Below are 24,824 nucleotides of genomic sequence, written 5' to 3' on the forward strand. Positions count from 1 at the left end.
TTGTTCAGTTTTGTGGTAGGGAACACATCTTTCTGGACTGAGGGAAGCAATTTGTGGGAAGTTAAAATCACTCGAGTTACAACATAGTTATAACCGTGAAACTGCCTGTTTCACCTGTTCAAACTTTTGAGAGATTTTACCTCTCCATGATGGCTTGAGGTAAACCAGACACTTCTATAGTCCAAACACAGCATCCTTAGACCAATTAACAGTTTTGCATTGTATGAACCCACAGATGAGTCGCTCTGGGTAGCCATATTGGATTGAAGGAAAATATTAAATAATTATATCTCAGAAACTGCTTACCCTATTGATGCGAAACTTTACAAATGTTATCTAACAACATTGCTGCATATAGTTTGAAAATAATGATGTCATGGGTCACATGGTTTGGCAGCCACCTTGGATAGAAAAACGAACCTTATCTGATCAACACGAAACTTCACAAACATGATCCCCTTCCCATACATATGCAGAGTGTACATTTTTAAAGGTCATATGTCAAGTAGTTTGGCAGGAATATTAGCTGGAAAGCAGATATTTTAAAAAACCCTTCTATGAAACCGCTTCACCGATCGATGTGAAACCTGTCATGTGGTAAAAATGTAATACTTCAAAACAGCCGAAGGGATTTAAATCAGACTTTTTTTTTTTTTTTTAGCACAGTCAACGAGGGCATCTACCTGCTGCCACGGGCAGAGACTACGTGCAGGCATATTGACGACGCAGTTGAATTGCTCTAGTTCCTGATTATTTTCACTTTTCTCTCAGTGTCAGTTCCCCTTGACCTTTAACCCTTAAGTCTGCCCCCCACCCCCCCTTCCATTCTGGCAAACCACTCATGGTTTTGATTCTGACCTCTCCTGCCTACATTAAATCTGCCCCACCCCTCTCTACAAATCTGCTCCACCCCTCTCTACAAATCTGCCCCACCCCTCTCTACAAATCTGCCCCACCCATCCTTGACCCCTGACCCCACTCTGACACACACACACACACACGCACACCTTTACCACACACGTCCTATATCAACCCTCACCTCATCCCTTCTTTCTTTGGTTCAAACGAAGTGTTAATTCCTGAAAGGGTTCTTCTTGCTTTACACAGCTGTTCTAATAGCGTGCTTTAATTGATGTTTTGTTGATTTCATCCATTGTTCAGTTTGTTTTGTGGTTATAGGTTTATAGAATCAAATGAGTCGCTGCCCTACGCTCAAGGGATGTTATCTGGTGTGCATATTCTGTTTGAGACCGTGCTGCAACACCAAGGCATGTGTTTTGTTTCTGACCTGCTAACACACGCTCGAGTTTGTCTGGTTGGCCCAGAGGCAGACAGCTGCACGCACTGGCTTTGTGCCATATTGATCTCGCTCTTTCGCTGTTGCTCTCTGCCTGTGGAATTATCTAGTTGATCGTCACATAATGATTGTGTCCCATTTTGTTCATATGGATAAAATATTGAGAAACGGAGTAATGATCTGTACTACACATGAAAACGACCATTGTTGTTGCTTTTGGGCTCTCTTCGTCTGATCACATGACCCCTTTAGCTATTTTTTTTATCCTTGGTATTGTTTATCCTTGCCAGAAATGGTTTCTGTGCTATTTTCTTGATTTGCCAGGAATAGGATTTTGAAAGTACATTTGGTGATGGTCGGTGAGAATCAGGGTATATTGGCTTAGCTGGTAAAGGGTCAGAAGAGATTTATGGTCCCGTCATTCAAAACCTGTGGCTTATTTGAGAGGGAAGCCATGGGGGTGGTGGAAGCAGAACTAGAAGAGTTTAAAAGGATGTCTGGTGCTGAAAAATTGGGTGAAGTAGATTTTGTAAAATCACTTTTGCACACTAGTGACTGAGGTTGGTGACTGACATAGCTGCAAACTCTTTTTGATTGAAAACTATTATTTTCTATGAGGGTGGGAAGAGGTGGGTAGCTCTCTTTGTAAGACATTTCCAAGGCAGTGCTGAACAGGACAGCCACCTGGCATGATTGCAGCATCGAGCCGCATGCCATTTGCCAATACCACGTTTCCATTGGGAGTTTGGGGTGAGTTGGGTTACTGGCCAGCCCGGCATGATTATATGGTATATGTGGGTTTATTATTATTATTTTTTGAACACAGAATCGAGGCTCGTGTAAGAGCTAACGCATTGAACATGAAAACATGCACAGACACATAAAACATGCAATGAAGGGAGCGGGAGAGAGGGAAGCACACAAGCACGAGAACAGGGACGTCGGTAGATCTGTGGAAGGGGGAGGGCTGGGGGAGGAGGGAGGGGTACACTGTATAAAGCAAATGAACACTTCTATGAATTTCAGGAAATAAGTTGGGGATTTAAAGAGGTGGATTTGTGGTGTTTTAACAGGGGTAGAAAACATCAAGGTTTTGGATGGGGGAAGATAAGAGATGGTGGTGAACAGCTGTTTTAAAGACCTGGATGGAGGAGAGGGATTGAAGAGAGTTTGTGGGAGTTTGTTCCAGAGACGGGAGAAAAGAGGAATGAAAGAGTGAAGGTGAGCAGAGAGTCTTGATTTTGGCAGTTTCACCAGAAGAGGGTTGCTGGCAGATCTGGTGCGACCTGTAGGAGTATTTGGGGGAAAGAGCACAGACAGAGCAGGGGGAGCAAGGCCGGAGAGGAGTCGGTAGAAGACAGAAAATCAAATTTTGTTTTTCTTTCAATTTTTTTTCCTAAAGCACTCCTGGCACTAACTCATGAACTTCTGAAAGTTTGACGAAGATCTGTTTGGCTATCTCTCAGAAAAATGGGAAAAATGTGCAGTATAGATTATATATTTATTTATTTTTATTTTGTTTTATTTTATTTTATTTTACAGGTTCCACTGCTCCTGGATGAGCTGTACCACAAGTCCTGCAGACAGATACATGAGACAACACCAGACTTGTCCATTGCACAAACATAGCCACTGATGTCACTTCTTAGAGCACTCTAGTTACCAGTGACCTTATCTTTATGACATCACTTTTCTCTCCACACTCAGTGGGGCGATCAAGCAGGAATTTCCTCCTCCCAATGGATGCCCAACCTATGGTTGTTTGTCCTTGGTCTACCCTTTTTAAATGCTGAGCGTCGAGTAAGGAAGCAACACATAGCATTTTAAAGTCTTTGGTATGGCTCGGCCATGGTTCGAACCGCTGGCCTTCCAGACTCAGAGCAGACGATCTAACCATTATGCCACCGAGTCTGGTTTGTTCCTGTTTGGGCACGGAAGAATGCACAGTTCTTTTTATCTCGTTCCCAGCAGCATCACATGATCCTGGTGTTGGCTTAGCGGTCAGGGTGCCGGCTTGGGATCTGAGGATCCTGGGTTCGAATCCCGGTCGATCGCTAAATTAACACCAGGGGGGTTGACTCGGCCTGTCATCCTTCCGAGGTCGGCAAATTGAGTCCCAGCTTACTGGGATGAATGATCCCGGTGTGTACCCCAGTTTAGAATAGGTACACCGTATCCCTGCGCATCGTAAGAGGCGACTAAGGGTTGGCGTCAGGAAGGGCATCCGGCCATAAAAACATTGCCTCAAACAGGTGTTACGCCCCCCCCCCCCACCCCCCTCTGGTTTCGGTGGACCTCCGAACCCCGAGAGGGTGCCCGGCAGAAAGATGTGTTATCCCTGGTTGAAACCCAGCAAATAACGTCCCTCAATGGAACCAGCACATGAAACAGCCGAACCAATGATGCAACCACACCAAGTTATAAACAAACCATACTATATTATAAATCACACACAAAGAGCCATACAGCAATGGGGCAATCACCCCTACTTTCAAATCTTACGATAATATCCTTGTCAAGCCCCTTAACCCCACTCACGGCACCTCCCCCAATGTCTCTGCTCCCCTCCAAGGCGAAGTCCCAATGTCTCTGTGCGCTCCCGTGATCGGGGAGTCGAGGCCCGGTGGTCAATTGAGGCGTGGACGAGCGAGATGACCCAGAGGTCACGTGCTCAGCCCCCAGCAGCACAGTGGTGGCGAGGGACCTCACAAAGATGCGCTCCCTCCCGCGATCGGGGAGTCGAGGCCCGGTGGTCAATTGAGGCGTAGATGAGCGAGACGACTCCGAGGTCACGTGCTCAGCCCCCAGCAACACAGCGGTGGCGAGGAACCTCACAAAGATGCGCTCCGACGTACACGTTGCGGTTCAACCCGTGAGCCTCCATATAATTCTCACGTGTCCCTTTCTGGCACAGCCGTTCCTGGCAATCCACCAGGGAATAATGCCCAGCCGACACGACGAAAGCCTGTTCATGGCCGGGTGCTCGCGTGGCCAAGATGGCGGACGGCTTTCGCTCCAACCCGGGTTCTCAAGGCCTGGATCCTCCAGAACCTCAATGAGAATACCCGACGACACAGGCTCCACGCACTCCGGCGATATTTCTTATCGACCGAACTTCCCTTCAAGGACGCAAAGTTCCCTCGCCCAGTACGTCGAACGCTCGGCCCCGGAGCTGCAACCACCACGCCTCTTTTTCTTCGCTCCACCTCTTCCGGTCTCGATCCGGATTTTTCGCCACATTTTACCAGGAGCGCTTTTAAATCTTTTACTCACAACACCCTTTCCCTTAAGTCACAATAAGCCTAATATCTAGAATACTTCGAACCAGCAACAATACTCATAACAACAATCATTAAGGCCGAGTCCGTAACACAGGGAACCATGAGGTCATGGGGCCCGCGAGGCTAACCCCCGCTTTAGCGGGGGAAAATGGCCTGAAAACGATCATTCATTCATTTCATTCCAGCAGCATCACATGATAGCATGCATGAAGAAGCTGTTTCACTGCCATTTGCTTAGGCATTTGGTGCTGGCTCTGCCCATGCATGGCTTCACTTGATACAGAGCCGTTTGTTTCATTTCCTCATTTTTGAAAGATGCCCTCAGCTCATACACCTCTTGGACATTTGATGCCTCAACACCTTGTTTGACCGCTAACCATGAATGGCGAATTTCTACAATTTCCCATACTTGATACAAAATGCTGTTCCCCCCCCCCCCCCCTCCCCCGTTTTGTTTTGTTGACATAAAAGAGAACGAGGAGGGAGTAGGAGGGTTATGGTGCGCAGGAGGGTGGCAAATTGCTTATTTGCCAAAAGCTGAGTTTCCATTTTCTTCATGACAGTCGGATCGTTTTGACCACATTTTGTTTCTAGGAATGGTCATTTGTTTTTGTTTTGTTTTATGGGTGTTTATTCCATCTGTTGTTATCTTTTCCCTTGTGTTATATCGGTGACTATTTGAAGTTTTTCACAACTTCCATTGTTGGCTTGCTAATTTTGTGAGCTCTTTTAGCCATTATGATAGTAATGTTGAGCACCGAGGGCTTCTTCCTAATAATTAACTGGCAAAAAAATTATTGTCGAAGTTTAAGAAGTTTGATTCATTGTATTTAAACTCTTCATTTTCAAGAAAGGGGCGGCTGGGTCCATGAGGATGTGCACTCTTCCTGACGCAAGTATAAAACGCTGTTTATGACCAAGTACAAACCCTCTTGGTTCTAACATAGTCTCTCCCTTTGCCTTTTTTTTGTTAGGAAATCACCGATTTGAGCAGCCGTGCTGCCTGCCTTAACTTGAAAGGTGAGCTTTGTTTGCTGTTCTACAGCGAACCCAATGTTCATTTGGAATATGATGGGAGTGGAATTTTCAAATATAAATATCCTCGTTGTACTTGATCTGCCTCTGCATTGACAAAGTGACATTGCTCAGACATCCATTGTAAGCCACGCCTTGGCATACCACTTGAGCACCATGTGAGCACGAATCTTTGTGGGTTATCAGTGATGTTTATATTCTCGTTTTGATGTACTCTGCCTGTTGTGCTATTATTATATCTGCTTGGTTAAACTTCAGCCCAACTCCCTGAACCCCACCTTCCCAATACTTTCCTGGTCCCACTAATTTTTACATGGGATTTATCGTTAGGGGAACGTTTGGACTACAAGAGCTGCGAGACCTTGGAAGAGATATTTAAACGGCTGCAGTTCAAGGAAGTGAATGTGGAATCGACAGGACTGGATGAGGATGTGAGGACCATGCTTTTGTTCTCTTGAAATATGATCTGGGTGAAAGTTAAACTGCTCAAGTTTGGGAGGGAGGGAACCATGTCGTTTCGTCTTTCCTTCCCATCTGCTGTTTGTTTATCATTGCTTGTTATGACTTTGCTCTTGCATGGATTCATCTCCCCTATGTTGCTTCTCTGAGACTGCGTTCGACCAGCCAGGCCTTTTTAATCTCGTGGAGCGTTTTGACGTCCGGTTGGATTGGAAGAGTTGCCGATGCATGTGTGCCCATAACATACCTCCATGCTTTTTTTTCTTTTTTCATTGTTCTAGTTTAGTTGCAACCTGTCCTCTCCCTCCTGACCTTAATTAACATCCCATTGTATGCCTCACGAAAATCTTGTCTGTCACCCAATAGCCTTCTATCTAATGACCGGCTTTCCTGACGAATTAACATTGCATACATGGCCCAAGAGTCTCATTATCGTGTACAGTGCATGTTCTTCCGTGTCCCCCTTGACTTCTAATTGAATGTGGTGTCTGTGTAGGGAGCTTCTGCTTTGTTCGACATGATAGAGTATTACGAGTCTGCAGTTCATCTCAATATCTCCTGCAACAAACACATTGGTCTGCGAGGCTGGCAGGCCGCTGCCAGTCTCATCAAGAAGGTGATTTTTTATTTTATCTTACTGGATTTACTGGAGGTAGAGACGTAAAGTGATGCTTATTTGCCCCTCGTCAGTGTCTGGCTGTCTGCAAACCTTAACGCACCGGGATGGTCGGACAAGCGATTTTCAAGCGCAGACTTCAATTGGTTTTGCCTGACCGACTCGACTGTATAACTGGACAGACAATTTCAGTTATTGATCCTTGCACAAAAGTCACATTCTTAAAATTGTTCGAAAATTCAACTTTTTTTTTGTCTCATGTGAATGACCTCTCATCCTGGATAACTCATCGAATGTTCAAAAATATAAAAAATTGTTATATAGTCTATCCAGCCCTTGAAGATCACTTCCGCTCTCTGTCGTTAATACATCAGAGTAGGTAGGCCGAGCGCCTTCATTCCTTCCAGCTATTTGAGTGTACGGATTTCTGGGACCAGTCTGGGACTCTGGGATTCTCAAAACGGTCTTCATCCTTTTATACAAGGAGGAACAGACTGTTGCAGTATTCCCATGATGGACGTACAATTGATTTGTACAGCAGAACAAGTCCCTTCCTGTCCAATGACTGTAAACAGTGCCAGCCGCTAAACCGCCGGACCTACCACTTGTCACAGGCTTTGACTTGGATGGAACTGAATTTACTACCACCGTCTGTGAACGGTCTGACAAATAAGACTTAATCCACTTAAACAACTGTCCATCAATCCCAAATGTTTGTTTGTGTTACAGGCGATGATGAGGGACACTATCATCTGCCTTTCTGTAGTCCGGATGTATCCAATTAAGCACCAATAGTTTTTTTTTCGAGCATTATTGGTGCTGGGTAGGATGAGGAAGATGTGACTGGTAGGGATGGGATATTGTAACGGATTTTAAAAAAGAAAAAAAAGAATATGAATTAGAATTCTACACGAGGGATTTGAATCTGCATTGCACAATGACAATCGCAAATTACATTGGACATTATCTAAAGAATGTGGGGAAGCACAAAACGGCCGAGCTGTAAACAGAGGATGTTGAATTTGAAACTTAAGTGTGCATGACTAAAGTATAGGTGATTACTTTCTGCTGTGCTTTGAAACTTTAAACACACCTTTTTGAGCAATAACGTGCATCTTTTGCCGAATACCGTGGTACTAGCTCTTGCCACGTCCGTGCAGACTGGCTGCTTGCAGGTATTGGATGCCCGGAACGCACCGTTGGCCGAGCAGGCGCTGCCCTTCGTTGCACGTGCGTTGCGGATGTGCACGAGCCTCAACATTCTTCACTTGGAAAACGCGAACCTCTCTGGCCGTCCGCTGTTGCTCCTCGGTAGCGCATAATCATTGGTGACGTGTTATTGTGAAGGGTTTGACTGTGATTTGGAGTTTTATGTAGAAAAGACCGGATGCTTGTGAGTTGTGTTTGATGTTGGAATAATCCTTTGCCACCGAATCATTCACCAGAGTGGAGAGATCGCTTTACCAGTGAACTTACATGCACTTCAGTTGCTTGTTTTTCTGGTGGGCTGGTATTTGTCTGTAGTGTCTGCACTCAAGATGAACATGGCAGTGAAGGAGTTGTATTTGGCCGAGAACAAGCTTTCCTCCGGACAGGACGCCCTACAACTGGGGAACTTGCTGAAGTTCAACACCATGCTGGAAACGCTCGATCTTCGCAACAACAACCTGGCGGACATCGGTGCGGTTTCTGCAGCAATGTCTCTTCTTTCTCTCGCATTGGCATTTGCCTTATTTTAACCCCTCTACTGCCCTGCAAAATGCTATACAGTAAAATAAATTAATCGTACTATAACTTGAAATTTGAGAATTGTCTGTTTGTGTGTCTGTGTGTTTGCTTTACTTCTGTGTGCTCCTGAACCAGTTTTGAAAACTGGGGTTTTACTTTGGGTGTCCCGGGGGCTAAGGTGGTACGTTAGGGGGTAAAAATAAGTTGTAGCTCAAGTGGGGAGGGAGGTTGTTGAATACATTAATTCTGGAGGAATGTATCCGTCTAATTCTCGGGGAATTGACCCATCTGTAATGATGGGTTCTTTGCTAGATTAATTGATTGAGCATGTATTATTATGAGCATAATTTCTTCTAATAACTGTTGGCTAACTTGATCCATGCTGCACATTAAATCATGCACTATTCCGGCCTTCTGCGTATAATGGTTGGTTTTGGTCGTGTAGATGCTCCAAAAGCAGTGAAGGGGTTTATTCCACATCCAGAATTATGCAATACCAGCTGAAGTACCTAGTGTTGCCCGGGGAAGTTTAATGAAATATGCATTTAAATATTTCCTACATGACAAATTGGAGAATGTTGGCCTTATGGCTTCATACAAAATAATCAATCTTAGGCGTTATAAAATGTACTTGGACTGCTTTCCCTTCTTTCAACTTCTTTTTATTAATCAGCTCACCTGAACATAGTTCTGGGGAGCTTACGCGATGGTGCGTCGTCCATCTGTCAGTCCATAAACATTTATAGCCTATTCTGCGAAACTGCTGATGGGATTGTAACCAAACTTGGCACAAATGATATTGGGTTTGTTGCAACTCAAGTTTGTTCAAGCCATGAAAAAACATCAGGGTTTAAGGTGGTCTACCGGGGGTCAAAATGACTCCCCCACCCCAAAAATAGGAATTCACTTCTTCCTCTGAAACTACACACACAATTTCAATGAAACGGAACCACAACCTTTGTCACCTGTGATGCACCAAAGTTTGTTCACGGCATTAAAAAAACTGAGGTTGGTCTAAGTTCATCTACAGGGGGTTGCCCCCTGTATAATTATCCCTTTTGAATTACCCTTTAGAACGTAGGTATTTGTTTTCTTCTCAGAAACTATGCACACAATTTTGATGAAACTTGACCACAACCTTCGTCATCCGTGATGTACCAAAGTTTGTTCACGGCATTCGAAAAATTGGGGTCAAAGAGTAGCGACCATTGAAGTTGGTTTAAAATACCTTTAGTGGTATTGCTAAAATAACGCTTTATTCTACAACGTGAGCGCCCGGAGGTATTGCCCCTATGTTTATTTTTCACATACAACAAATCACTTCAACCTCAACATACGATCCTCACAAAACATATTACTCGTTCGTTCCCAGGAAAAACCCAGGCAGTGTATAAGAACATAATCAATCAAGGCTTGAACTCGGAGAGATTATAATAAACCTGTGCAAAGCAATCTCTTTCAGCAGTGAAGCGGCTTCAATATTTGGCTATGTCCTTCCTACCATTCTTCCGAAAAAAAATGATGAAGAACCGTTCTAATCCACCATGTTTAATTTCAGAGGGTTCTAAAGTGTAACTCAAGAGGGTTCTAAAGGGTAATTCTGATGGGTTATAAAGGGCAATTCTAAAGGTTTCTGAGGGGTTCTAAAGGGTAATTCTAAAGGATTTGAAAGGGTAATTGTCACGGGTGTCGTTCGTTTCTAGGCTTTGCCTATTTCAAGGTAAAAGTGCCAAACTAAACATATTCCTTTGGGTGCGGTGTCGCAGGTGCGATTTTTAATAACAGGCGCACGGCGCACGTGTAAACACTATGATAATTAAATATGTGTTATTGACAACAAATCACAACCACCTCAACATACGATGTTCACAATTAATATTACTCGATTGAAACCGGTGGCTGGGGGGAACTCAGGTAGTGTATAAGCACGAGACCCGATCGATGCCTCAAGGCCAATTACCTGGTTTTATCTGAGATCTTTTTTTTTTAAAATCCAAACATAGCCCTCAACATTCTTCTGGATGAAAGAGGAGGCCATGCAAAGTTTGGTTGAACTGGTTCCTGCAGGGTCCGGATGCATAAACGAACAAACAAAAAACAAACTGTTCATTATTCTTTTTTCTTTTTCTTTTGTTGGTGAAACGTGTTTGAGTCTCAACAGCTGTTGTTCTGTTTCATCGTTTTTTGTATCGTGCTTGTTCAGGACTAGCGCATGTGGCCGAGGGTCTGAAGGAGCAACAGGCTGGGCTTGTGACTCTGGTGCTGTGGAACAACCAGCTGACGCATGTTGGAATGGGCTATCTTGCTGGGGTCCTGGTATGGTAACATCTATATAGTCATTCAAATGGCGCAAAAAGTCATTACAACATGAGGCAGACAAATGGGTACATGTTCTCAACTGAGTAAAGCATTTGCTGTCATACTCTGAGCTGTAAACATTACTTGGTTGTATCTATCTATAATTCCAGTAATCTCTGTCTGTACGTCTGTACGTCTGTACGTTTGTTTGTTTGTCTGTGACCGCTGTTTCTCGACAACCACGGGTCCGATATACTTTTAACTTGCCAGGTATATTGCTGGGGACCCGAGGATGTGCCTTTTCAAGGTTTCATATTAATCGGACAATTACTTACCGAGCTATGTCCAAAAAACGATGGCGTTAAACGATGTTTTAAAACTAATAAAAACGAATTTGCGATTCATTCGCTTTCCTGCGCGTTTGTGTACGCGATGGCGATTTCTTTACCAAACTCCGGAAGCCGTTCGCTTTGGACCGAACCATTGCATGTAAATAGAGGGGGGGGATTGTCACCACTCGCAAGCCGTTCGCTTTGGACCAAACCATTTCATGTAAATAGAGGGGGGGGATATAATTTTAGATATATATATATATAGTATATATATATATATATATATATATATATATATATATATATATATATATATATATATATATATATAGTATATATATATATATATATATAGTATATATATATATATAGTATATAGTATATATATATATATGCCGAACGTGGCGGGCACACTCTGCCTCGGATGGCACATTTGAGAGCGTATTCATTTATTTCACGTTTGCAAACTATGTTGGCGTTAAACTATGTTTTACAACTAATAAAAACGAATTTGCGATTCATTCGCTTTCCTGCGCGTTTGTGCACGCGATGGCGATTTCTTTACCAAACTCCGGAAGCCGTTCGCTTTGGACCAAACCATTGCATGTAAATAGAGGGGGGGGATTGTCACCACTCGCAAGCCGTTCGCTTTGGACCAAACCATTTCATGTAAATAGAGGGGGGGGATATAATTTTAGATATAGATATAGTACGGGCATGCCCTAGTATTTGAAATTTCGTCAACATTCTGAAGTCCTTGGTTAATAAATCTTCCATAAACTGATCTCATTTAGATTAACCTGTTTTATGTTCCCTTCTGAACTCTTAACTGTTGACACTGGGATGCCAAATCGAAATACTGTATACTGTCGATACGTTTGAAGTGTATTGGCCTTGTAAAGGTACACTATCTCGATGTAGAAGTACACTAATAGTCATGTAAAGTACACCATCTCCAATGCTTTATATTCAGGAGATTAGGAGATTTGTGGAAGACAGAGGGCTGCAGTGGGATGCACAGGATAAACAAGATGGATACTATAGGGACTTTAAGGAAAGAAAACGGGGAATTTGAAGAGGTAGGTTTGGGGTGTATTAACGGGGGTAGAAAATATCAAGGTGGAGGAAGATATGAGATGGGGGTGAACAGCTGTTTTAGACACCTGGAGGGAGGAGTGGGATTGAAGAGAGTGTGGGAGTTTGTTCCAGAGGCAGGAAAAAAGAGGAATGGGAGAATTACTTTGAGAGCCACATGTTGACTACGACAGGAGAGGAAGTCCGTGAGCCATGCGTGGAGATTTCCTTGGAGAACAGGGCGGGGTGCCAGACCGTATTGAAAGCACCACATATGTCAAGGGAGACGTCTCTGATTTCCTGTTTGGCATTGAGGACCTCCATCCATTGTTGAGACAGCAGAAGCAGCATGTCCAGGGTAGAGTGGCCTTGTCTGGATCCAAATTGATGATCTAAGATCAAGCCATTGGAGAAGCAAAATATTTAATGTCGGAAGCAATGATGGATTCCATGACCTTGCTGATGATTGGAAGCAGGCTGATTATTCTGTCGTTGAAAGGATCTGTTTGTGTAACTTTTTTGTGTAAAGCGGTAATGTTTGCTGATTTCCAAGCAGATGGCAGTGGCTAATCAATGTAATCATCATGCGACACCTGAACAGCAAGGCAGATTTGGACGCATGTGCGCAAGAACCATAGCGAAAAATGTCGAGTGGGGAGGGGGCCTCCTAGCTCACTTCCCTCCCTTCCCTCCCTGACTCTCCTCCTCCCTCCTCCCTCCCCTTCCTCCCCCCTTTCCCCCCCAACCAGGTGCACAGAATGACGTCTGTAGGATTGACTGAGTACGTGAAAAGTTCAATAGTCTACAGGATGCAATTTGTAGTCAAACAGAAAGACTTGGGCCAGAGAAAGGTATCCAAGATTTGGACAGGATGGCCATCACCAAAGAAGGCTCATTGCAGTGGATAAGAAGTGATCAGCTCAACTTGGATGGAAAATGAATCATAAATGCCCAAGATCAGGGACACTACACGAATGGCTTTAAGAAATTGGCAGGACTGAGTCAATCGGGCAAGTGTAGATTCTGCAAGGTAGAAACAGTAAGAATGCATTACCTCCGCTTGGGATGTAAGAAACATGTCAGAACAGCTGTACACTCAAAGGCCCAACAGAGTATGTAGCGTAATCCACTGGCACATCTGCAAAAACTTCAATATCCCAGTTTCAGAAAATTAATGGAAACATGAACCAAAAGCGATAATTAAGAGAAATGAAGTAACGCTCACATATGACCTGATGATTCCATTGAGTATGAACATTGAAAACAAAGTATTGCGACTGGATATCATAACTGGGTATAAATAGATATAAAAATAATAATGGCATTGCTAATTGAGGTATCGGTTCCCAGCGATTTTGGCATAAATAATGCAGAAATCAAGAAAATGACCAAATACCAAGACATCAAAAATGAAGTGAAAAGATCCTAGAAGCAGAAGACCACTGAAATTGGGTCAGTGATCATTGGAGCAACGTGAATGATGAAGAAGAACCGTGTAGAGATCTTTAAAACCACCCTTGTTGGGAATATTAATACAAACAAACCGCAGTTAGAAGCTTTCAGGGCTCGGTGACGATCCTCAAAAGAGCCCTCGGAACAAAGTTTTGAGAGTAAAAAAATAAAGGTTCACAGCTTGGTCCATGAATCGTGAACCCTCCCACCCCCTTACCGAAACGGAGGTGGATACTCTTCTTAAACCCATATGTGGAAAACACACACACAAAAACGCACACACACAAAAACGCACACACACACACACACACACACACAAAAACACGCATTCGCTGTGTATTAAAGGAGATTGCTCAGGAAGCGATCAGAATTGTTGTAAATAGATCATGTAACTATTTGCTGGTGTTTATCAATCCTGTTCTGGTGATGAAATGTTTTCTTTATTCCAGCAAGGGAATTTTCAGGCAGTGCTGCCTTTTTATTCATAGAATTTTGTTGACAATCTCCAGTTGTCTTAAGGTCACCGGGTCAACCACAGGTCTGGATTGGCATCACATGTCGACCAGAGCAGGCAGTTGAGGCAGAATTTATTTTTCCCCCGGTCCTCAAAAGTCAATGGGCTTTTGGGTTTTGCTGACAAACCAATAGCAGCATGATGATTCTTCTGAGGATAGCTCAATTAGAATCCAAATCTGTAATATTGCTACCATAAGCCAGACCTGGACCCATAATATTATTCTCCTCCTTCTTCTTCTTTTGCATGCAGCTGTTGGCTGCGAGTGGCATCATTGGCTGTGCTGATGCAGTGCCCTCTGTAGGTTAGGGGAGGAATTTGTAATTTGCAGCTTGCCTACTCTTTGTGAAGGCCACGGTGGTATCTTCAACCTCCACCAAATAATGTTCGCGGATGGGACGCCCAGTTTAACGTCCACACGATGGACACATTGATGCCTCACCCTGCCTGCGATACACCAGGGTGACAGTTTGTAGCTGGGCCAAGATTCAAACCCAGGTTATAAGGCCCAGAGTGTCCCACAATCACTGGGATACTAATCCAGTTCCCTTACCATTTGGCAACCACATATGCCCTGTCTTGTAAGTGCCGTTTTATTGCCAACTGTGCATGGATTTGGTGAGTGGCTATTGTGGTAGATTTGGTGTAAATAATTCTGTATCTGGTTCGGCAGTGGTTAAGACTTTCACAACTCTGTACCCTGACTGGTGAAGGTCGGACATGTTGGTATCCTTGATGTACTTTTTCATGTGCTAAACTATTTAGCTTTGAATCGAGCATTGCAAATTATCTGAATATTTTGGTTTCTCCCCTGCAAGAGACTGTGACCTTCTTATTGTATTTGCTGTACTTGTGGTCTGCCCTTTGTAGCCCTGCACAACCAGTCTGGAGACGTTGAACCTTGGTCACAACTCGGTGGGAAATGAGGGGATGCTACACCTCAAGGAGGGTCTACTGTCTAACCGTTCATTGCTCAGACTTGGCCTTGCTGCCACCAAGATTGCCTGTGAAGGTATTGTCCATTTGCTACAATTTCTTCCATTATCCATGTGATACTAGGAATTAAAAAACACATTGTGCAATTAATTGTTGGGACAACTTCAGCTGGTAGGAACCTGATGCAGTGGCCTCACTTTTTCCAAAATGCTCAATAAGTTGGGTATTTGAAGACTAAATGGTCGAGACAGATGTGTGAAATCCATGCAATGTTCCTCATACCGGCTCGATGGATGGCAACACTGACACAGTCTTGAAACATCCCAATATAATCGTCATCGTCTTAACACATGAGCAGCTTTAACTCGGAATTGCCGTGGGACCCGAGGTCCAGGGATTGCTCAGACCACGTAATCCTTTATTCTGAGGTTCCCAGCTCCACCACAGGCAGTGGAATTTATTATTTCTATAATTGAAGGCTTGAAAAAGGGTACCCACCTACCAAATTCTATAGTATGAAATAACTGTTAGATGGTCTGTAACCTACATGGCTGTTGTACATCCGCTGTTGAACCAGGTGCGGTGGCCGTGGCAGAGTTTATTGCAGAGAGTCAGCGCATCCTGCGTGTGGATCTACGGGAAAATGAAGTGAAGACGGCAGGGCTTATGGCCCTGGCACACGCTCTCAAAGTGAACCGCTCGCTAACGCGTCTTGACCTTGACAAGGAGCCAAAGAAGGAGGTGGTGAGCGACGAACTACGATCGATGTAATGAATGTGCTGAATTAAGTACAGCTGGGAAGGGAAGTCCCTTATGTATCGTGTATTATGTTACCCACCCCCTCCAAAGAGGTATTTGCTTTCTTCTCATAAACTACACATGCAATTCCGATGAAACTTGACCACAACCTTAATCACCCGTGTTGTACCAAAGTTTGTTTGATTTAGGTGGGATGTGTGGCGGTTTGCGATAGCGTGCTATCGACTTCGCTCTAGTTTTGTTTTTATCAAGAACCCAAGAGACTAAAACAAATCGCCAAACAGGGAAGAATGCAGTTGCTTCATGAAGCCTGTGGCGGTCACCAGCTGGAGCTAACGCCATGTCCGGAAGGGGATTTTTTTTATTTATATATAACTAACGTATGTCTACCACTGCAGGTGAAGAGTTTCCTGGAAACCCAGAAGGATCTTCAAACGGAAATCCAGGAATGCTGTCGAAAAAACCGTGAACGGGCCAAAGCTACCGTGGAAAGTCAAGTTTCTTCGGCCCGGGATCCAATCTCTCCGGGCCCAGAGCCAATCTCTCCAATATGCCATCCAATTTCACAGAACTCCTTCCAGATTCATGACAAAACTGAGGAATCTGCTTCAAGATTTGGGGAGTCTGGCCCGGTATCTGTCATCAAAATTGAAACGGCATTAAAGGTGCTTGATGAAAACGAGCCCAAACCACATGTTGATAACAATTCTGACACTTCTACCACTGACTCCGATGATGACGTGGAAGTTGGTCCCGGGGAGACCATAAATAACAGGTTACTGGACACTGCTAGTGCCACTGCAAGGGAAAACGCTAATTCCAAGTCGGTTTCTATAGGACCTCCGCTCTCTCGAGCACCCCCATTTGCTCCTCCACCATGCCGGCGACCGAGCCGCTTTCGTGTTACCATTTCAGAGGAGCCAAGGAGTTCCCGAAGGGATGTTTGGGGAGTACCTCAGGGAAATGCGGAAGAGCACCTCATTCCCTCCTGTACGGTGAAAACGAGTGGTGAGACGAGGCACGTACGTCAAGTCGAAGAGTCTGTTTCGGTTTCTCATGTGGCAGCACCTGCTGGACATCCGAGCCAGGGACTTCTATTGGATTATGGTCCAGATGATGTATTTGACTCGGCACCTCAACCTGCAAATTCGGTGTTCGTTGGTTTGGTACATGTGCCTCCAGTGAGACTATCCAAAGAGAAACCTCCGATTGTAGGCCGAACCTACGACGGCAGCCAGACGTCGCTCTCAATGGGAAAGTCGTCCACGGAATCGCCCACCGAGATGGCACCAATGCAGAACATCTTGGAAATAACGAGCAATTCGCTTCAGCCAAGACTGGACGTGGCATCATTTCCAACATCCCTCGTGGTCCGCAATGGAATCAGAACCGACCACCTTCCTGAGGGAAGCCAACGGAACCACCATGATGCGTGTGCTGCTGCTACCAAGGCACCTTGGTGTGGAGGTGGTAAGAGTTCCTCAGAGGGGTTTGCATTGGAGAACAACATTATTGGCTTGTATGATGGTCGTAAGAAAGCTGGCAGGCCGGGCTAAGGAAGAGCAGGCATGTGAGACGTATGCTGTTTTGTGTATGCATATATTTCCGTCTCCCTTCCAACCCACCGAAAGGTGTGTGTGTGTGTGCGCGCGTATGTATGCGTGTGTGCGAGTGCACAGTATAGTTTATGAATATGGATCTTCCCAACCAAATGCACCTGTTTTCGTAGGTGCCGAGGCACTTCCACCGGAGCAACATTTGCAGGCGACTGCAGAACATACGGCCGTATGAAAGTCCCAGCAGAGGTAAGCACCATTCTAATTTACGACAAACACTTTGTTTTTGATACTTTTCCACAGGAGAGTCAAGGCTGGTCAAAATAGTCTTATCTGTCTGGCAGCGCAATATAATTCCACAATGTTTGACCGTTCAAAGCTTGTCATATACGCCTTTGCATCTCGGAACAACACGGAACTGATGAAATGTGACGCGATCTACAACCATCAAAAGCAGTTGCTCATCTTTGTAAGGCAAAGTCAGAACCGAAATCATTCACACTTCCATTTGTTGTCAACATAACATAATGCAGAGCTGTCTGAACGTTGTTGCATTCCGAAAAAGATTTGCTCATGGATCACGGGTTTAAGTTCATGGGATGTCTTACAGGCAAGCCAGACTAAGACTGACACCTTATTTATTACTTGCAAAAGCGAAGATTTTTCAAGTGTATTGGTCAGTTGCGTTTGTTATTCTGTCTGTTTGTTGGTTTGTCACCGGCCTACAGGTCACAACTGAGAAGCCCATTGATTTTGAGGTCAAAGGTCATCTGGAGGTCAAATTTCTAAAATCGCCATTTTTAATCCGAATGACTTAAAAGTTGAACAGCATTTGTATATTGAGTCCCTAAATTGGGAAACCAACTATTTTCGAGGTCAAAAGGTCAAAAGTCAACTCAAGGTTAAACTTCCAAAATCATCAATTTTCATCTGAAAAACCATCAATTTTTCATCCGATTGACTTGAAACTTTAACAGCATTTACATAGCACCTCATTGAATTGGGAAACCAACTATTTTTGAGGTCAAAGGTCAACTCAAGGTGAAACTTCTAAAATCATAATTTTCATTTGAAATATCGTCACTTTTCATCCTATTAACCTGAGCTTTGATCGAGATCGTCAATTTTAATCTGGATGAAATGGACAATTTGATGGATCAATGGCATCCTTTTGGAGGGGGTGGGGGGTGGTGTGGTGTGGGAAGGGGGTGGATTTTGCAAGTATCGTGCTCTGCATGACGTCTTCTTGTTTGTTTATTTATTTGTTTTCCTGAAATATACATTTGTCACAAAAAAATTAGGAACAGCTGACGCTTGTATTGTTATTTTTACAGAGCATTCACATGAGTTCTGGTTGAAGGACTATAAACAAACATCAGTAGAAGTCAAGGTATGATCACAGACGAGCTTGCGTCGGCAGGAATGGCTTTAATACCAAGACTCCCATTGATCCCAACACAATCTTGTACACGTTTTGTCGTCAACCAAATCGGACCGGCCAACCTTTGCTGTAGGATATTGCACCGTTCTTTGACTTTCCAGTTGGTAGAGTGTGGGTCGACTTGGCGTTTACAAACATCACCTTCCTGGGATGTCAAATCGGATTTACGTCTGCAGATCGTTCAGGCCGGTCTTTGCGAGTGATGGTGTGCTGTTGAGGTGCAGTGTTGACGTGCGTATGGTGCACACGAACATCATTCATAAAGATGAGGTTGGGTCCTCGCTGCTGAGCCAGATAGATAACGACAAGCATTATGATGTCAGCCATGTATTCGAAACCAGTCAATCTACTCTTCCAAATGATAAGAATGACCAGGATGATACTTTAAATCTGGGTTGTGATTCAAACCCAGGCCATCCCAGTGGTACAACACGAGCGGAACACTGCACGGACTGTAGCACAGCCGCATTGCGATCACAGGGAAAGGATGTGCAATCAAAGTTACAAAGAGTTACGGAGACAGACATCGGGAAGGTTTTGGTGCTACAGCACACACACAACGTGGTATCGTCCCATGACTCCAAGAACAGAGTTTGAAATCGAGGCCGAATTGCCTTTACATGCGATGGATGCAAGCCAAGTGCACAATCTGGAAGAGAGGTAAAGATACGGGTGAATTGGGCTGAGGGGGGTGGGGAGGAGAGTTCCGAGCGCTATCTTGGAGAGAACACTGGGTGGGAGGGGTGGTGTTGCGTGTTTGAGGAGAGAAAAGAAAACTTTTGTAAGGGAGAAGAATGAGAAGTTTAAATTCCACCATTTTGTGTATGTAATATGTAGACTGCTCAGCTGATAAAGCTTTGGCTGAACTTTTTTTTTTAAACACCTGGGACACTCATCACTACAACACCAAGTGTGGCTGTATTTGGCAAAATTTAACAAGTAAGAACGAAGGTTCGGCCGAAAAAAATATATTCCTGGTCTCTGGTCAGACCAAAGTTCCATAATTGATGTGGCGATGCGTTTTTTTTTTCTTTCTTGTTTTTTTTTTTTGAAAAGCATGGATTGCACATATAGAGGTGTTTTTTGTGTCCTCATGCCTTGCGGTCCTTCTCATCTGCTGTGGCGCCGTCCAGAGAGAAATTAAAGACAGCCAATGGGACTTGTACACCTTTTTTGTAAATAATGAACACAAGCTTAAGTTATTGTCCCCCGTCGCACTGCAGAGCGAAAGGGGGACTATGGTTTTCCTCTCCGTCCGTGCGTGCGTGCGTAAGCGAAGGACCCAATTCTAATTTGGTGTGTGGGTGCAACCCACGTCAAAATCCAAGATGGCCGCCGCCATGTATGTCTGAACCTTGTGAGCGGAATCTCTTGAAAAATAAGCGAAGTACCAACTTCTAATTTGGTGTGTGGGTGTATCTAGGCATAAGGAAGAACGCTATTGAAAATTGGGTCGCCACGTCAAAATCCAGGATGGCCGCCGCCATGTATGTCTGAACCTTGTGAGTGGAATATCTTGAAAAATAAGCGAACTACTAACTTCTAATCTGGTGGGTGGGTGTATCTAGGCATAAGGAAGAACGCTATTGAAAATTGGGTCACCACGTCAAAATCCAAGATAGCCGCCTTGCGTCTTCCACTTTGTCAACTCGCATCACTTCAACGACGGGGGACCTAGGCATAACGCTTGTTTTAAAATGTATTTATTCTGAAAATCATTAAGTTCTTCAAGCATATTATAGACTGCCATTTCGTTCTCGAGATCGCCTCGAAGTACCATCAAACATTCCAATGCGTCGATCGCGTCAACACTGCGCATGCGCAAGTGGTCTAATAGGCCGATGGTCTCCCACGATCTCTTCTCCCAGTCCACCAGATTATCACAGACACCTACAAGTTCATGACAAACGAGATTGGATCCAGGCTTAACTAACGAGACCACCCGCAGCTCTCTTGGCCTTCTGGTTGCTTCACACAACCCGACAAAGAACGTATTCGTTTCAATAAATGACAATATCCAGCCGATTGGATTCATGACGTCACGGCACACAAAACTACTCATATCTTTGAAACGACTGGTTGAATTTGAACAAACTAAACGTAGTTTTGTAGGGGAGAACCGTGCGCGAACGTCGATACCAATGGCGACCCTCACAGACCCGTATTTCCCGAGATAGCGCGCTGGCCCGGCAACAACAGACGCGCGCTGTTGTAGGTACCGTTGGAAATTTGAAAACAAAAGGTTGTTGACGCGCAGGGTGAGACCAGAGACCGGAAATATATTTTTCTCGGCCTTAGCTTCAATTTTTTATTATATATATATATATATATATATTTATTTGTATATTTTTATATATATTGTTGCAGATCTCAGCGCCGGCCTTTTCCCCTTACCAAGGGGGGATTAGTCCCCTTGTCTTCGACTCGCCGACGGGACCCGGGACCTATGACGTCCTTCCCGGACAGCGCGAAATAGTGTTGTAGGACTAATCACTAATACCTAATTACTCGCGCTGCTCGGAAAGGAGGAAATAAGCCCTGCACGAATCATGGGTGTTGGTGGATACGCCGAGCGGTAGCGAACCCGTGACCCGAGCCGTTATCAATGACTAGACCCCGATCCAAGCGGTTCTTATTCGTGCCACGCTTACCCAATGATGGAAATCACAGAAACGGTCAAATTGGAAGAAAAGGAATAACAAGATTTATTTACATGATGTACAATAATCAGAAGAATAATAATCAGAAGACACAGTGCAGTCCTTAATCACAGTCTTAACTTATTCCCTGGACAAACGGGCCCGTCTCACACACACACTCACACGGGTATTGCAGACGAACAGGTCAGAACGTCCAGGGATGGCGTCCAGGCAGCTCGCTCCGGTCCCCAGCTCGCACCGCGAAGTAGATGAATAGTAGACGGCAGGAGCTCTCCGCGTGTCGTTGGCGCGCACGGGATAACACGGGGTGAACGGTAGGGCTGGGCTCTGGCGGTTACACTGGCGGCTGTGTATGTAATAAGCGAATAGGCGCTAACAATGCACTTTTCAAGTCCTCCGACAAATCCTCTCGATACTGTCGTGTGCACGCGAGCCCTCGTAAGTTCTCCAACAAGTCCTCTCCCATAACTCCGGGTCAGTCCTTTTCAGTCCTGTTCAAGGGCTTTGTGCGAAGGCTTATATAGCCCTGCCCAGCGAACCTTCTAGCATTTGCCAAACGCGCCCTTACCACACCCTATCACGCCATGCCCACAGAGCCCCGGTTGGCTGATGGCCCTTACCGTCACCGCCTCTGACGTGCTGCTTGACGCCGCCCCTCCTCGACCCTGCGCTCCTCCCTCTTTTCAGGCCTACCTCGTGTCATTTGACTAGTTGGAGCGAACAAAGGGCAGCTAATGCTGCTGGCAGCCAAAGCATAACACACGGAGGGATCAGCCAAAATGGGGCACGGGATCGAGTTTGCCCATAGATGGAATTGGAGGGTGGCCGCAAAATGAAAGGACCTAAGCTCATTTCTTTACACAACGCAGATGTTACGAGGGAAATGGCCTACTCTTACACATACTATGACATAACTAATACTCTAAGTGGGCCTACGTGTTGCTTGTGGACTAACTATGGGGGTAAACCTTTAACCTTTAATGATGTCATATATACAAATCTCAGAACCGTATCAATATATATATATAAAAGAAAGGTATATGTGTGGGTGATGAGTTATGTTTGGCGCTTGTATCTTAATTTTGATTACCTGGGAACACCAACCGCATTTTTCTGAAACGTAATGGTTCTTGGGATAAGAGGTGAAGTATACTGATTTAATTTCACAAATTGCAGATGGCGGTGTTGTTGAGAATGTCACTATTGCATGGATATATAGGCCTTGGAACTTTATCTTCAGCATTGCTCCTCGACCGTGTATACCTTCTGCCTCTCCCCCAATTCCCTTCCTTGTTCCCGCAGTTACAGGTTATAACTGGTCCTTCATTCAGCAAGTGGTTCAGGGATTTTGCACGATTCGCTTGAGCACGTCGCATTTCCTCTTCTACATACTTCAATCCATCCATCCAGCCTTTCCTTTTTTTGATAAGCTTTTGAAGATTAGGACCCTGACGAGCCGACAGTCTCCTCGGTGAGATGAGCGGCCATGTTTCTTGCATCAATGTGGTCTGCAAGACCAACACCAATGAACTTTTGAGTGAGCTTGTGATTGCTGGTGTACACGGTCTTTTGGATGCGTTCCCACATCCCGTCCAAAGTCTTTTTGGGTGAAGGAGAAGGAGAAGGTGAGGGGGGTGGGAATGGGGGCACAGGGTAGGGGGATTCACAAGGTTATGATTTAATTTTGTCGTTTGCACAAATCTCGTTATCCGAGACCGCACGCCCGTAGCCGTTCGTGGATGTGAAAACTTAGCACAGTGTTTTTGGACAAATGAAGATTCATGGATAAGCCCTTTTTGGTGGTGCCACGAGTTATTGGAACCAGGTTTTGTTTTCTGGAGTCAAAGGTTCTCTGGGCAGCGGTACGCCTGAGACTCGCCAAGTCGTCGTACCGTATTCCGTACAAGACGCCTCAAATTGCTCTTCACTGGCTGAAGTACCATCCGCAATGAGATTTGTGAGTTTGAAACGTCGTCAATCTGCCGTCTCCCTTTCACACGGGAAACTTTCCACTTGTTGTTTGTTTGTCTCTCGCCCTGCAGTAAGAAGCTGTTTTTGGGTTTGTTTTGGTTTTTGTCATTATTTAGTTGTTTTTTTTTTTCTTTTTTTTCTTGTCTCCCTTTTACGGTGCCATCCTAGGAATTGCTGATGTGGAGCTCTCAATGTCCCAGATTAAATTCCAAACGATGTACTGTACTTGATATTTTTACTTTCTCAAACTTCAAATTGGATAATCTCACAACGAGACGATTATGGAGGAGGTTGTTCAAAATGGGAGCGTATGCAGCGGCCTTGTACAGCATGGTTAAATATTTATATTTTTGGGTATTTTACCCCCTTAGTGACGTGTACATAGATGTGGCTGGATTATGCTGCTTTTAAAAACGTGCTTGAAAAGTCCTGTGAATGCTGGACCACTTGGTGAGTCTACCTGAGCGAGGAAGGGTTTTGTGCTTAAAAAAAAAAGGAGTCGGTTGAGAAGGAATTGGGTGTGGGTTGGGAGCTGGTGGGGTTTAAATTAGGAAATGTATAAAACGTGTACCCGAGTTCCCCTCCAGCCTTCCTTCCGCATCCTTTCAAATCTCAAGAGGTCGTTCCCTTTGTGGAGATCACAAAAGGCGATTGGATGGCTTTGTGCTATGGTCGCTTATGGATATCGATACCTTTTGTGGTCTTCGGTAAGTCTGTTTATTCTACCCTATTTTCCCATCGTTTTCCAACAATGTGAGGAACTGCTCTTTCCTCCATGCAATTGCTTTCCCGATACTTGCTGCTTTGCCACACCTAATGTCCGTCTCATGTGGGATTTTTTTTTTTTTAGGCCTAACTTTTCTTGCAGGTTTTGAATTTATTAATCTGGCTGTGCCATCAACTGATGCTAATGGTGACGTTCTGATTGATCTAGTTAGACGAGCTCTCCTTTTTTTTTTTTTGCTGCTCCTGAAAAACATTTTCTTGAAGGTGAAATTGGGGGATGCCAAAACCCTCTTTTGGTCCTGGTCCTTGTTAATGCTATAGCGTGTCCGTTTTAAATTTGCATTTTCCTTGCTGAAGCAACATTTTGTGGGTCTATGGTATACAAATAAAATGGAAATCGAGGCTTGGCAATTGCTGTCCGGTTGTCATTCGGATCTTCTGCGGAGTAATTCCTGGAAGCCCACCGGTTCCTGTAGTGTGTCCACCCTGAAACTGATGCTGTGACCCCCATATCCACTCCTTCCCCCCCATAACTCCCTCATCCCAATCTTCTCCCTCCCACAGCGGTTACACGAACAGCCCATTTTAACTTTCCTTCCATGGCAGTGACGACGCCAGCATTGCGGTTTTTTGTCGGTGGGTTTGCTGTTCTTTACCTCCTCCACCGAAGTTGGATGGAGGTTGTGTTT

General features: G+C 44.6%; 1 protein-coding gene across 1 annotated transcript in view; it reads left to right on the forward strand.

Moving 5' to 3' along the window:
• The window catches only part of LOC137437487 (uncharacterized), a 79,447-nt gene extending 54,901 nt beyond the window's left edge, over positions 1-24,546 (forward strand). Inside the window, exons 3-13 of the mRNA XM_068131851.2 lie at positions 5,553-5,598; positions 5,944-6,044; positions 6,569-6,688; positions 7,849-7,999; positions 8,213-8,368; positions 10,620-10,732; positions 14,957-15,098; positions 15,600-15,766; positions 16,180-17,251; positions 17,511-17,586; positions 22,741-24,546. Coding sequence (XP_067987952.2) covers positions 5,553-5,598; positions 5,944-6,044; positions 6,569-6,688; positions 7,849-7,999; positions 8,213-8,368; positions 10,620-10,732; positions 14,957-15,098; positions 15,600-15,766; positions 16,180-17,251; positions 17,511-17,572 — 2,130 coding nt within the window. The 3' untranslated portion in view covers positions 17,573-17,586; positions 22,741-24,546. The remainder of the gene's footprint in view (positions 1-5,552; positions 5,599-5,943; positions 6,045-6,568; positions 6,689-7,848; positions 8,000-8,212; positions 8,369-10,619; positions 10,733-14,956; positions 15,099-15,599; positions 15,767-16,179; positions 17,252-17,510; positions 17,587-22,740) is intronic.
• The last annotated feature ends 278 nt before the right edge of the window (positions 24,547-24,824 follow it).

This window comes from Myxine glutinosa, chromosome 12 (genome assembly GCF_964187855.1).
Source record: "Myxine glutinosa chromosome 12, kmMyxGlut1.1, whole genome shotgun sequence".
NCBI classification, from domain to species: Eukaryota; Metazoa; Chordata; class Myxini; order Myxiniformes; family Myxinidae; genus Myxine; species Myxine glutinosa.